Source organism: Malus domestica, chromosome 08, assembly GCF_042453785.1.
Source record: "Malus domestica chromosome 08, GDT2T_hap1".
In the NCBI taxonomy this organism is placed as follows: domain Eukaryota; kingdom Viridiplantae; phylum Streptophyta; class Magnoliopsida; order Rosales; family Rosaceae; genus Malus; species Malus domestica.
Window position 1 is genome coordinate 31179418 of NC_091668.1, and position 12570 is coordinate 31191987.

At 39.7% G+C, this 12570-nt stretch overlaps 3 protein-coding genes across 6 annotated transcripts; 2 read left to right on the forward strand and 1 right to left on the reverse strand.

The window, feature by feature from the left end:
- On the forward strand, positions 1–3359 carry LOC108173932 (endoglucanase 25). Its single transcript, XM_017333882.3, has 6 exons — positions 1–795; positions 1034–1341; positions 1427–1891; positions 2092–2227; positions 2329–2501; positions 2646–3359. Exons 1-6 carry the CDS (start codon positions 411–413, stop codon positions 3045–3047), a joined length of 1869 nt encoding a protein of 622 aa, XP_017189371.3. The 5' UTR covers positions 1–410; the 3' UTR covers positions 3048–3359.
- A 138-nt stretch (positions 3360–3497) lies between these two features.
- Positions 3498–8023, forward strand: LOC103442058 (MLO-like protein 13). Of its 4 annotated transcripts, none has more exons than XM_070826622.1 (14): positions 3498–4032; positions 5055–5103; positions 5230–5447; positions 5593–5709; positions 5883–5937; positions 6035–6141; positions 6284–6358; positions 6471–6559; positions 6730–6779; positions 6865–6922; positions 7035–7253; positions 7344–7411; positions 7503–7563; positions 7666–8023. In XM_070826622.1, exons 1-11 carry the CDS (start codon positions 3910–3912, stop codon positions 7069–7071), a joined length of 978 nt encoding a protein of 325 aa, XP_070682723.1. In that variant the 5' UTR covers positions 3498–3909; the 3' UTR covers positions 7072–7253; positions 7344–7411; positions 7503–7563; positions 7666–8023. The 4 variants fall into 4 exon arrangements, with proteins under 4 accessions (XP_070682723.1, XP_070682724.1, XP_070682725.1 ...); XM_070826623.1 differs by having other exon boundaries at positions 6865–6909; XM_070826624.1 differs by having other exon boundaries at positions 6865–6883.
- A 3817-nt stretch (positions 8024–11840) lies between these two features.
- Positions 11841–12242, reverse strand: LOC139198180 (uncharacterized). Its single transcript, XM_070826449.1, has one exon. It carries the CDS (start codon positions 12240–12242, stop codon positions 11841–11843), a length of 402 nt encoding a protein of 133 aa, XP_070682550.1.
- Between the last annotated feature and the right edge of the window lie 328 nt (positions 12243–12570).

The following is a 12570-nucleotide window of genomic DNA, read 5'->3' on the forward strand; positions in this document are numbered from 1 at the left end:
AAAGAAAATTTGAAGAAGATCCTATTCCGAAAAAGAAATACGATTCCATCCCATCAAAACAACTATAGCCACATGATATGAATAATATATGAGGTATTTTCAATACAACTGTGATCTGCTATTGGGTCGAAAAATAAAACCTCTCCTACCGTCACCCATCCAAGTTCAACCTACCCAAGAGAGAGACCCAACCCTTCCCAATTATTGAATAAATTAATAGATAATACACCATAAAAAGTCCAAATTCAGTCCCCATTTCCTTTTTATTACCAGCAACTAGCTTGTTTGTTTTTGTGAATTCAGTTCATTCATTACCCATCAGATCTGATCTGGTAGTGCTTTACTTTTGGTGTCGGTGTCCGTGGGAAACTCAATAACATCTGTCGGTCGGCAGGCATTCTATCAGAGCTATGAGCATGTACGGCAGGGACCCCTGGGGGGGGCCGCTGGAGATAAACACGGCTGACTCTGCCACCGACGACGACCGCAGCCGGAACCTGCAGGATCTGGACAGGGCGGCGCTGTCGTCGCGGCCGCTGGACGAGACTCAGCAGAGCTGGCTGCTGGGGCCCTCCGGCGAGAAGAAGAAGAAGAAGTATGTGGATCTGGGATGCATCATCGTCAGCCGTAAGATCTTTGTGTGGACGGTCGGGACGCTGCTGGTCTCCGCCTTCTTGGCGGGCTTCATCACGCTCATCGTCAAGACTGTGCCGCGTCACCGCCACGCCCGCCCTCCCCCCGACAACTACACTTTGGCGCTTCGCAAGTCCCTAATGTTCTTCAACGCTCAACGATGTATGTTTCTCTTTTCCTTCTATTTTTGGTTGGTGCTTTTTTTTTTTTTATATTTTTTATACAGAAATTATGTCTCAAGAATACTCCTCAAAAACATAAAGTGTAACTGTCTAATCTGGATCATGTTTGTTGTTTGCTTTTGGTTAATTTGGCTTCCTCAGATCCTGTCATCGCTAATTTGTTTGTCATTCATTCGATAATAATTTCATTCATGTTAATTTCCTATTTTATATGGCAGCCGGAAAACTCCCAAAGCATAACAATGTGTCGTGGAGGGGTAATTCGTGCTTAAAGGATGGCAATGATCCCTCCACCACTTTCAAAGATCTTGCCGGTGGCTTTTATGACGCCGGAGATGCTATCAAGTTCAATTTTCCCGCCTCCTTCGCCATGACCATGCTCAGCTGGAGCGTCATCGAATACAGTGCTAAGTATGAAGCTTCCGGGGAGCTTTCCCATGTTAAAGAAATCATTAAATGGGGATCCGATTATTTTTTGAAGACCTTCAACCATTCTGCCGATTCCATTGACAAACTTGTTGCCCAGGTATACTTAGCCCTTTATTTATTTATTTTTATGTTTACTTTTCAGTGCGCTAATTTCCTAATCTGCTACTTTACTAATCTGACAGGTTGGGGTAGGATCTACTGCCGGAGGAAGTACTACTCCTAATGATCATTATTGCTGGATGCGTCCTGAGGATATTGATTACCAGCGTCCTGTGTCTGAGTGTCACAGTTGCTCTGATCTAGCTGCGGAAATGGCCGCGGCTCTAGCTGCTTCGTCCATAGTTTTCAAAGATAACAAGGCATACTCTCAGAAACTTGTCCATGGTGCAAAAACACTCTTCAGATTTTCAAGGGAGCAGAGAGGCAGATATACTGCCGGTGGTAGTACAGATGCGGCAACCTTCTACAATTCCACCAGCTATTGGGATGAGTTCATATGGGGTGGAGCTTGGATGTATTATGCTACTGGAAATTCCTCTTATCTTCAGCTTGCAACAACTCCAGGTCTTGCTAAACATGCCGGTGCTTTCTGGGGAGGACCTGATTATGGAGTATTGAGCTGGGACAACAAGCTTGCTGGAGCTCAGGTAAGCTAACGGAAGAATTCATGTTTTGATATGATGCATGAAATTTTCTAAAAGTCAATTGTGCATGTCTTATCTTCAGATAGTTCTATGTTCATTAATCTGGTCTTTATCTAATATATCAAATTTGGGTTACGGCCTTCACAATTTTAGCGCTTCATATTTTTCATTGCCAACAAGATCTTGAAATTCTTTTGACTAAGGTGCTTCTGAGCCGTTTGAGGTTATTCTTGAGCCCTGGGTATCCGTATGAAGAAATTTTGAGGACATTTCACAACCAGACTAGCATAATCATGTGCTCATACTTGCCTGTTTTTACAACCTTTAACAGAACCAAAGGTACGAGGTTTCCTAATGCATAGTTGTTTTTTGTGTGGACTTAATTGACCTCAATGAGGTCCCACAAGTATGGGATCTAACATCTAACCGACCTGCTGCAGGAGGCTTGATTCAGTTGAATCATGGAAGGCCACAACCTCTTCAATATGTAGTCAATGCAGCCTTCTTAGCTACTTTGTATAGTGATTATCTTGATGCTGCTGATACACCTGGGTGGTATTGTGGACCCAACTTCTACTCTACTGACGTTTTGCGAGAATTTGCCAAAACTCAGGTATATAGTATTCATTTTCTTCCTTTCCTTTAAAGTTTTTTAGTAATGTTGCTTATGGGGCTCGAACTCCCCAAACATGTGAAGAGACTCATATTGAGACTTGATTGCCGACACTTCTTTTTTCTTCCCCCTCTGCTTTGGCAGATTGATTACATCCTTGGCAAAAATCCTCGAAAAATGAGTTATGTCGTGGGCTTTGGGAATCATTACCCAAAACATGTCCACCACAGAGGCGCATCTATTCCAAAGAACAAAATCAAATACAGTTGTAAGGGGGGATGGAAATGGAGAGACACTTCAAAGGCAAATCCAAACACGATTGATGGGGCCATGGTTGCTGGCCCTGACAAACATGATGGTTTCCGTGATGTTCGTTCTAATTACAACTACACAGAGCCGACTCTTGCAGGAAATGCAGGTTTGGTAGCAGCACTCGTTGCTTTGTCTGGAGAAAAATCTGTTGGAATTGACAAAAATACGATTTTCTCTGCGGTTCCTCCAATGTTCCCCACTCCACCACCACCTCCGGCACCCTGGAAACCATGAGATGCTAAAGCGGTCACTGTTGTTTTAATGTGTGTGACTTATGGGTAGATGATTTCGCTGCAGTGAGACTTTGAAGCTTATATCTCGTTGACATAAACAGTAACTCAGTAACATGAAGATCGAGAGGATGGGCGCAAGGAAGTAATGGACAGACTTTGAGAGATTGTTGGGCTGGGCTGGGGCCGAAGAGCGTCGCAAAGAATTGATAAAAATGTCTTTGATTGAATTTTGTGATATATACAGTATATATGTATGGAACAAATCCTGTATTCTTTAAAACATGGAAAATGAACAGTTTGAATTTGGTTGACAGATTTTAAATTTGAATTTTGCATGTCAGTCGTATATTTTTTTTCTCGCTCCTCCACCTCCCCCGAATTTGTATTTTGACAAGAATGTGTCATGCTATTGCTGTTATGAACATTGAGTTGTATACTCCGATTCGACCCGACTCAGCTTCTTACTTTACATTGATCTGCTTTATATTTTCATTTGTTTTTCTGGTAGCTGCAGCGCAGAGTTTTGGTGAGTTGAATAAGGAACTCTTTCTACTTTCGTTGATGTAGATCTTGTGGTGGGAACCTTCCTTTCCTCTTTTACTCGGTAAAGTTCTGCACATTACTTGAAATGCACGGCCACCTCGAATACGAGTACCCCTAATTTATTTGCTTCTTCTCCCTTTATTCTCTTCTTTTTCCTTTGCTTTGGAAAAGGGTATTCTTTGTCCCCAGAATCAAAGTTTCCCTATACTTACATATTTAAAGTCGCAATCAATTAAAACAACATTCATTTCCGTCCCAACCTAAAATGCTCACCGCGGCAATCTTTGTTGGTGGATTGTTCATTTTGGTGTGACCAAGCTATGGCAGAAGAAGAACTCAACAGCTCTTTAGAGTATATACCGAAATGGGTGGTTGCACTTGTTTGCTTTGTCATTATTCTGCTCTCTCTTTGTGCCGAGCGTGCTCTTCATAAACTCGGAAAGGTATCCAAACATTGTTTCCCCCTCTCTTATCATATTTGCAATCATTATAACACTTGAAATCTTTTTGCTTTTTCTCCCTCCCATGCTGGAAAATGCTTTCCAGCGTGTGCCACCCCATCCCCATTCCCCCGGCATGCCACCTCACCAAAACTGTTCACAACAAATCTAACATCACCAACAGTTCCTGAAACAATATTAGCAAATACAATCATTAATAAATCTGATAACTGAATTAGCTTAGATCCTTTAGTAGAGGGAGCGTTTGATCAAAAGGTTCCTGATGATGATGATTCAGAAGATTTAGTGCTAACACCACCTACGTAAAAGCTCAACATTGCTAGAATTCTACTAGTGTTGACAGCTTGAATCAGGCCCCCTGTGTAAGGAACATAGGTAATGGATCAAAAGAAGTAATAGAACGATGATAAATTAGATTTAACTTAAGTGATCCCTAGCAGTAGCGGTGGAGGGAGTTTGTCTTTCATTGTTCCCTCATCGGTACTTGGAGAAAAAATAACCCTTTGTCATCAGTTCCACAATAATAAGTAATAACAGTAGGCTAGTTCATCGTCTTACTGCTCCTGATTCAATCTATAGAATTCTTAGCAGAAATGTATTGACAGGTGATAAATGCAATGCATATACAGAGGGCGGGAACTTATTTAATCAATAAATATATGTCCGAAATTGATACTGTTGAGATTCAAATAGTTCCAAGGGAGGGAAACGAATCATGAAATCACAATTTTGTAAGAAAATTGTAGGAAATAAGTTTTGGAGCTTATCAGAAATTTAGATGTCTCATTCACAAAAGATGCACGTAGCATTGATAAGCTGCGAGACATGTCCAAAATCTTGAAAACTAAGGATTTTTCCTACCTTCAAATTATTGACGAACAGAGTCACAGAGTACTCTTAGCTCTGTTTTTGGAAGGTTGAACTTATCTATATGACAATTCTTCAAGAACTAGTTTGCTGTTTGGTTTAATGTTTTTTTTTGTTTGGAAATTCAATACTTAAAGCATGAGGAACAAGATGCGCTGTTTGAAGCCCTACAGAAACTAAAAGAAGGTCTCTCTCTCTCTCAACATATCTTTTCATTCTTGTATATTGACCAATTAGATGGATGGATCATAAATTAAGAATGCCTATATACTTTATTAACACTAATCATTGTGTTTCCTATCATTGAAACAGAGTTGATGCTTTTAGGGTTCATTTTCCTTCTCCTAACTGTATCTCAGCGTTCCATAATCCGCATATGCATCCCCTCTAATCTAGCAAATCACATGCTTCCGTGCAAGAGGGAAACTTCTGAGGGAAACAATAATGCACATTACTCTCTTGATCAATCTATAAACAACCGGTGGCGGCTTTTGTCTGCAGATACAAATTCAGACCATTGTCTGCAAAAGGTACTGTATTGTTAGTACCTTATACATTTTACCACCACTTACAATGCTTGTAATATGAGTTTGGTGTGTGTGTGCGCGCGCACTCATTCCCCTTTTTTGACGGAACAAGTTACAGGACAATGATTGCTTTTTTCTATTTCCTTAGGGGAAGGTTCCGTTGTTATCATTGGAAGCACTACATCATCTACACATCTTCATCTTTGTATTGGCAGTTGTGCATGTGATCTTTTGTGTCACAACTATGGTTCTTGGAGGGGCAAGGGTAATGCTTCTTTCAGAATCTTTTTACTATTTGGATGATTATCTAAATATGTTTGATACAACATGGTGTCCTATTCCAGCTCTTTATGGTTTGGGACCTTTCAGTTTGTATAGTGCTGCAATGGATATGGTTTGTATCTCTGCGTTGTAACACATACGGTTTACCATATGTAGGTACGTCAATGGAAGGACTGGGAGGATTCTGTTAGGCAGGATATTACAAAATCTGGTAAGGGTAAATATGAAATTGGATTTGCAAGTATATTTTAGCCAATCCAAGTGCTTGTATCCGCTTTGTATGATTGAATAAACGCTACCCTATGCAGATCCAACTAGTGGTGGAAATGTGCATGTTTCTCAACGCCAACATCATGAATTCTTCTGTAAACGAGGAGTAGGATATTGGCGAAGAGCAGCTATCATAGGTTGGGTGGTGAGTTTGCTATAGTATTGTTGTTGGAGATTATGGACTCTATATGCATGGTTCTCAAAATTCCTTGTTGCTTTATATTATTTCCTATATAATATGAAGGATTAAGATATCTGATAACACTCAGTTTAATGTACTTTCCTAGATATCATTCTTCAAACAATTTTATGGTTCCGTCACTAAGTCGGACTACATTGCATTGCGACAAGTGTTTGTCAAGGTTAATATCTCCTTCGTGTTTCTATGTGGTTCACATATCAAGGTTAAAGTTTCTCGTGTGGGCATGTCATTACCAAAAATGTATGGGACTGACTCGATCGGTTTCGTTTCAGGAGCACTTCCCTTCGCATTCTCAATTTGATTTTCACAAATACATGATGTGGACACTTGAAATTGATTTTAGAAAAATTGTTGGGATAAGGTAATGCCTGGCTGTTGAGGTTTTGCTGTTGTTCTTGTTAAGCAGCTCAGCTGCGTATATGTATGAAGATCATTTTGTGGCCGGAGCTGTGCATTAAAATTAGATGGAATTTGATTGTCGACTAATATAGTAATACATATTCACTCAACCGTATGTATGCGTGTATGTAGCTGGTACCTATGGCTCTTTGTTGTGCTATTTTTGTTGCTGAATGTGGAAGGTAAGCTCTTGTAATAAAATCTCAATTTGAGCTGAATTAAATATCTGAGTGAAGTACTTGACAATCTATATCTTCGAATGTGCAGGATGGCATACCTATTTTTGGTTAGCGTTTTTGCCGCTGATTATGAGTATTGCCTTAAGGTCCCTTAATTTTAAGTGGAACTGGAAATCAATAATTTCCTATTAATCTTGTTGAGTGACTTTGAGGAGATGATCGCATGTAAAATGATTAATGTTTGATATGGGATGACAGCTTCTGCTTCTTGTGGGCGCTAAGCTGGAACACATAATTATCCGTTTGGCTCAGGAGGTTACGCATGGGACGACAGCATAGGATGATCATGAAGCAGCTGTAAGAGTGAAGCCTTCAGACGAACACTTTTGGTTTAACAACCCTGGCATTGTTCTGAATTTGATCCACTTCATATTGTTCCAGAATTCATTTGAGATTGCATTCTTCTTCTGGATCTGGGTTTGTGTGCACTATGCAATGCATATATCTTACAATTCTTCCAGATTTGGAACTGCGTATGACTGACAGTCAAGATTCACTTGTTTGCAGACCACGTATGGATTTCATTCATGCATCATGGAAAAGTTGGGGTACATCGTGCCGAGACTTATTATGGGGTAATGGAATTCTATAAGGAAACAATTCGACATAATATAGCAACTTGTGTACTTAATTACTCTCATCTCATGGTTCCATCACCGTATGCAGTGTGCTTGTTCAAGTGCTTTGCAGTTACAGCACACTACCTTTGTATGAAATTGTCAGCCAGGTAAGCTCTCTCTCGGTCTCTCTCTCACTGCTTGTTTTGTTTTTCCTTGTCTTTTTCATTTCATTTGTACAGTAAATAATCTCTTCCGTTTGGATGATTCAGATGGGTACCATGTACAAGGAAGGAATATTTGATCAAAATGTACAACAATATATTGGTTCGTGGGTGGGAGGTGCAAAAGGCAAGCAAGATAAAACAGACAGCGACCAATCTTTGTCACAGAGAATACCAATTGATATAGTTATCTCAAATTGATATTGTACAACAAGAAACAGCTGCCAACGAAACAACTACAACTTCGCCAGTTTCATCCTCTCAACTTTGTTCATGATTTTTTTTAATTACCTCTTTGTTCATTTAATTTGCATGTAACCATTTACAAACAATGTGTACAAACAACATATTTCATTGTCGAAATTTACTTCTACGTACAAATAAATATTTCATCCTCTTTGTTGCAGTCAATATTTAATTAAATATGTGTTCATGTAAATCCTTAGATTAAGTATAGAGATCTAGAAGATCTTTCTTTGCAAAACATTGTTTTTAAACAAATTTTCAAACACTGTAGTTGCTAAAAAAATCAGTTCGGAATGAAGGGCCAAAACAAAACAGTGCTCTCTTTTTTTTTTATTTTTTTTAAATGTAAAAGCTTGTCTAGTCTTAAACTGTGTCAGATTATGCTCGATTTAAGCATATCAGGGTTGGAACATGTTTATATCAGGTGGAATAAGATAATTTTGTCAAGTTTGAAGAAGTTTCTAGGTAAGTTCTGCGAAGTAGGAAGTTTCAGCTAATGTTGAGTGATTACTGGTACTGTTACAACTCCAAAAGATTCCAGGTAAGTTTTTATTGAGTCAGATTGGAGTTATCGTGTATGCATTTGGCCAGAAGTATATTGGGGCTGTGTAGATACCCAATTTTTTATGTTTAGTTGATCAACCAGTGGTGAGACTGAGACTGGTGGTTTGTGATAGTTTGTGCCACAATTGTCTTGAGTTCATTGGCGTGCATAACATAACAGTCACAGATGGTCGACAAAAGAGCTGATGGCTTGGTTATGGTGTATGGGGCCACGCTTGTTATGGCGTAGATTTGTCACGGGGGCCTCACACATGGTCAACATGCTCGCAAGGATGACAGTGAGAGTTGAGATTGAAGTTTGCTTAATTAATATAGGGCAAAGAGGGGGTAAGACAAGAAGTTCAAAAAGATCGAGGAGGAAGAATGAGGAAACGCTGTATAAACTCAAGACTCAATCCCTTTTTTTTATTTATTTTTGGTACATTGATATTTTCACACTAAGGGGAGGGGGAGTTCGACAAAGCAATGTGTAGTCTAATTTGGTATCGAATTCGCTATCAATGAGATTCGAACCTAAGATATCTCACTTTCAAGTAAAAAAGAATATCACTAGACTGCCTATCATTTAAGCAATCGACATAATAAGTAAAATTTTGAAATAACAAGGTAATTAAGTCCTAATAAACTCTAAACTATAATTCTAATAGATAAAATATAAGTGCAGATTTCCTTATTGCATTGGTCCCTTGTGGAATTCTCATAGAATATTGTGTTAATTACTGCATGATATGGGGATTACTTTCCTTTGTCCCCACGATTGGTTCAGGATTCTCATTTATATGGGTAGCTATTTTATCTTTTCTACCCCTGTAAAATTTTGGTCATTTTCATGTAACAATTTTTTTTTTTTTTGGAAACCTCGATGGTACGAGGGAATCATGTAACATGTATCAAGAGAAAATAGTTTCATTTTTGTATCTTATCTTTATTGATGCTTGTAATAATTTTTTATTAAATTTGATAGGCTTGTACTGCATCTGCGGCCTTGTTGATGATGACAAACTCCTCGGAAGAGTTAGGGAAGCATCCAACCTCAGTGCATTTTGTGAGAGAAGACAGTATGTCGGGCTTTTGCTTATTGGTGGGCTGTAAGAGAAGGACATAGTTAATTCTGAAAGGTGCCTTTGTGGGGCCTTAGGTGTAGGCCTTGAGGCTCACAATCAAAATTAACTTTGGGTGTTCAGGTGTGCCACTGCCATCTTTAGCATGATAGATGTAAAACAGATGTTTAGTTTAATTGTATATGCCCGAGAGACCAAGTTAACTATGAAAGGTGCTTTAGGTGTAGGCCTTGAGGCTCGCAATCAAAACTGAACTAAGTACTCAAACATATAGTGGGTGTTTCATTGTTGTAGAAGTCTTATAACTGTTATACTTTAATCACCCGAGCCCGAAGAGCAGAACGAACCCAGATGGGTGCCTTTGTAAGGCCTTAAGTATAGGCCTTGAGGCTTCCCATCAGAATTAATTCTATACTTAAGTGTTCTGTGGCAATCATAATATAACAGAAGTAAGACTAAGAAATAGGCTGATTACTTGCGTCCCAAATAACTTCAGACTTCTTTTTATCAAGGATTGTCGTGGATGGGTTAAGTCCACATAAAGTTCTTTTTTATGCCTTGAGACCAAGGACTTTTGATTGATAAATCTTATATGCCCGAAAGGTTAGAATTTAGATCTGGTCAAGCTATGAGTGCGGATTCCAACTTTATCTTTTGCATGGTTGGGCACCATTAAACCGATCAGATCCAAAAACCACGAAGCCTTTTAATCATAAACTTGCTAGAAATAACTTGGATACAGATGGAAGTATACATCATATTACTAGATTTGTGAATGAAAAGACAGAACAAAGAGAGTCGGGCAAGGTTAATCATCTTGCAACTTCCTCTCTTTGTGATTTACAAAAGGTTTGAGTGCTAGAAGGGGAGATTGGGAGATGAGTTTACATGAGGGAATCGATACTATAACAAGATTCAGACAAGGTAGCAGAGCTTTTACAAAGGCTTTCGGTGAAGGTTAATCCTGAAAAGGATGAAGGCTTGGTGCTTACTACAGCTTCGTATGCAAATCTGGCTTAAGCAGAGTTTGTGTATTTATTTGTTTGATTGAGTGTCCTTATCTTTGATTTCTCTTTCCCTTTTTATAGATGATTTGGCTTGGCTGCCTGCAACATCGATCTTGCCTGAATGCGGCTGAAGGATAGTGACTCATCAGCTTTTTACTTGTACTGCCATTGTAAAGTACTTTTGGGCTGATTAGCTGGCTAGCCTACACCACTTGACTTCTAGGTAGGTGAGCAAGTGGCTCAAGTGTTCTGCACTTAGTCGGGAAAAGGGCTTCTTCCGCCTTCTGAGCTTCGGCTGAGCCTTGGGCTTCATTCCTTTTATACCTTCTTCTGGGCTGACTTCCTTTTGAGCCCAAAGTGTCAGTTTCAACCCAAACAGTGCCCCCTGTAATTAATATTCAGGCTGAAATTCCAGGCGCCAATATTGATTGAATAGCTGCATGCGCATGTACACCTGCTCTCGGAACTTGTGTCTTTTGGACGAGATTAATGCAATCTCGCGTCTCTTGCTCTTCCCATGACCTTTGAGCTATCCTCTGATGTTCCTATAAATTCCGGCTTAAATTTTCATTTTTGAACAAATAACTTAAGCCAAAAGCTTCTTATGCCGAGCTGACAGATCATATTCAACCTTCCCTTTTATCTCTCTCGGGCGTTTCTGCCTTTTAAGTTTTCTTCTAAAACAAGGGAAATGGGTTCCTCAGGACTCACGTGGAGTTTCCTAAAACGTGAGAAAAATGATTTTCATCAAATAACTACTATCTCCAACACCTTTGGTCAAACACCCTGCTACCCCCAACATCTTTGGTCAGGCAGTTTCCTCATTCTGAGCTTGTTATCTTTTACAAGTTTGGTCGAGAGATCACCATCCTGGTAGTCGCCCCGATAAGTCGGACTTCACCATCATACGTGGTGAAGGTTCGCATTGAGTTCCTCTACCAGGCTTATCTTTGCCGCACAACCCGATCACCTGATCAGGTTTTGTCCATGAAGACACCATAAAACTGGTCGAGACACCACCGAACTAGAAGGAATCGAGCATAGCACATTGGAGCTGAATCTGATGTAAATTTCACCAATTTGTCGAAATGAATAAAACATCATTTTAACAACTTTTATCTTTCTGTTTTCTTGAATGGTTGATGAACAAACACTGCACTCCGGCACCTCGAAGCTTGCTTTATCTTACATCTTCTTCAATATAACAATCCCTAACATCCCATAATGTAGGACAATACTTTTTTAAGAATTTGACATTGATGGGATGTTTCTGCCAATTTCCTTCGATATCCGTCAAGTAGTATCCTCCCTTGTCTAATACTTGACTAACAATGAAAAGACCTTCCTATGTCGGGCTCCATTTCCCGAAGCCCCTAAGCTGAGCTCCTAGAGGGAGGACTGCCTTCCATACTAAATCTCCTTCCTTGAAAGACTTCAGCTTTACCTTTTTGTTATAAGCTTGGGCAACGACTTTTTTCCCTTTCTGAATCTGGTTCAAAGCCTCAATTCGGGCTACATCTAAGTCTTCAATCCCCTGACGCATGGCTTCTATGTATTCTTCACCGTGTAACCGAAATTGATTTTGAATTCTGATAGAACTTACATTGATTTCCATGGGAAGAACCGCATCTTGCCCGAAAGTCAAAGCATAAGGAGTTGTCCCCGTTCCTGCCCTCTTAGAGGTTCGGTATGCCCACAAAGTATTCCCTAGCTTTTCATGCCACTTTTTCGGACTATCTGTCACCATTCTTTTGATAATGTTTATCAAAATTTTGTTGCTGGCCTCTGCCTGGCCATTTGACTAAGGGTAGTAAGGACTGCACTAGACCATCTTTATTTTGTATTTGTTTGCAAACTCTTCAACTTCTTTTGAAATTAAAGATGGCGCACAATCCGTGACTATAGTTTTGGGCACCCCAAACCTGTGCAGAATCTTGGTCTCCATAAATTTCTTGATTGCAGCTGAGGTTATGGTCTTTACGGCTTAGGCTTCTACCCATTTCGTGAAGTAATCCGTCGCCACAATTATGAAAGTATGCCCCTTGTTAGAAGTTGGATAAATCTGCCCGATGAAG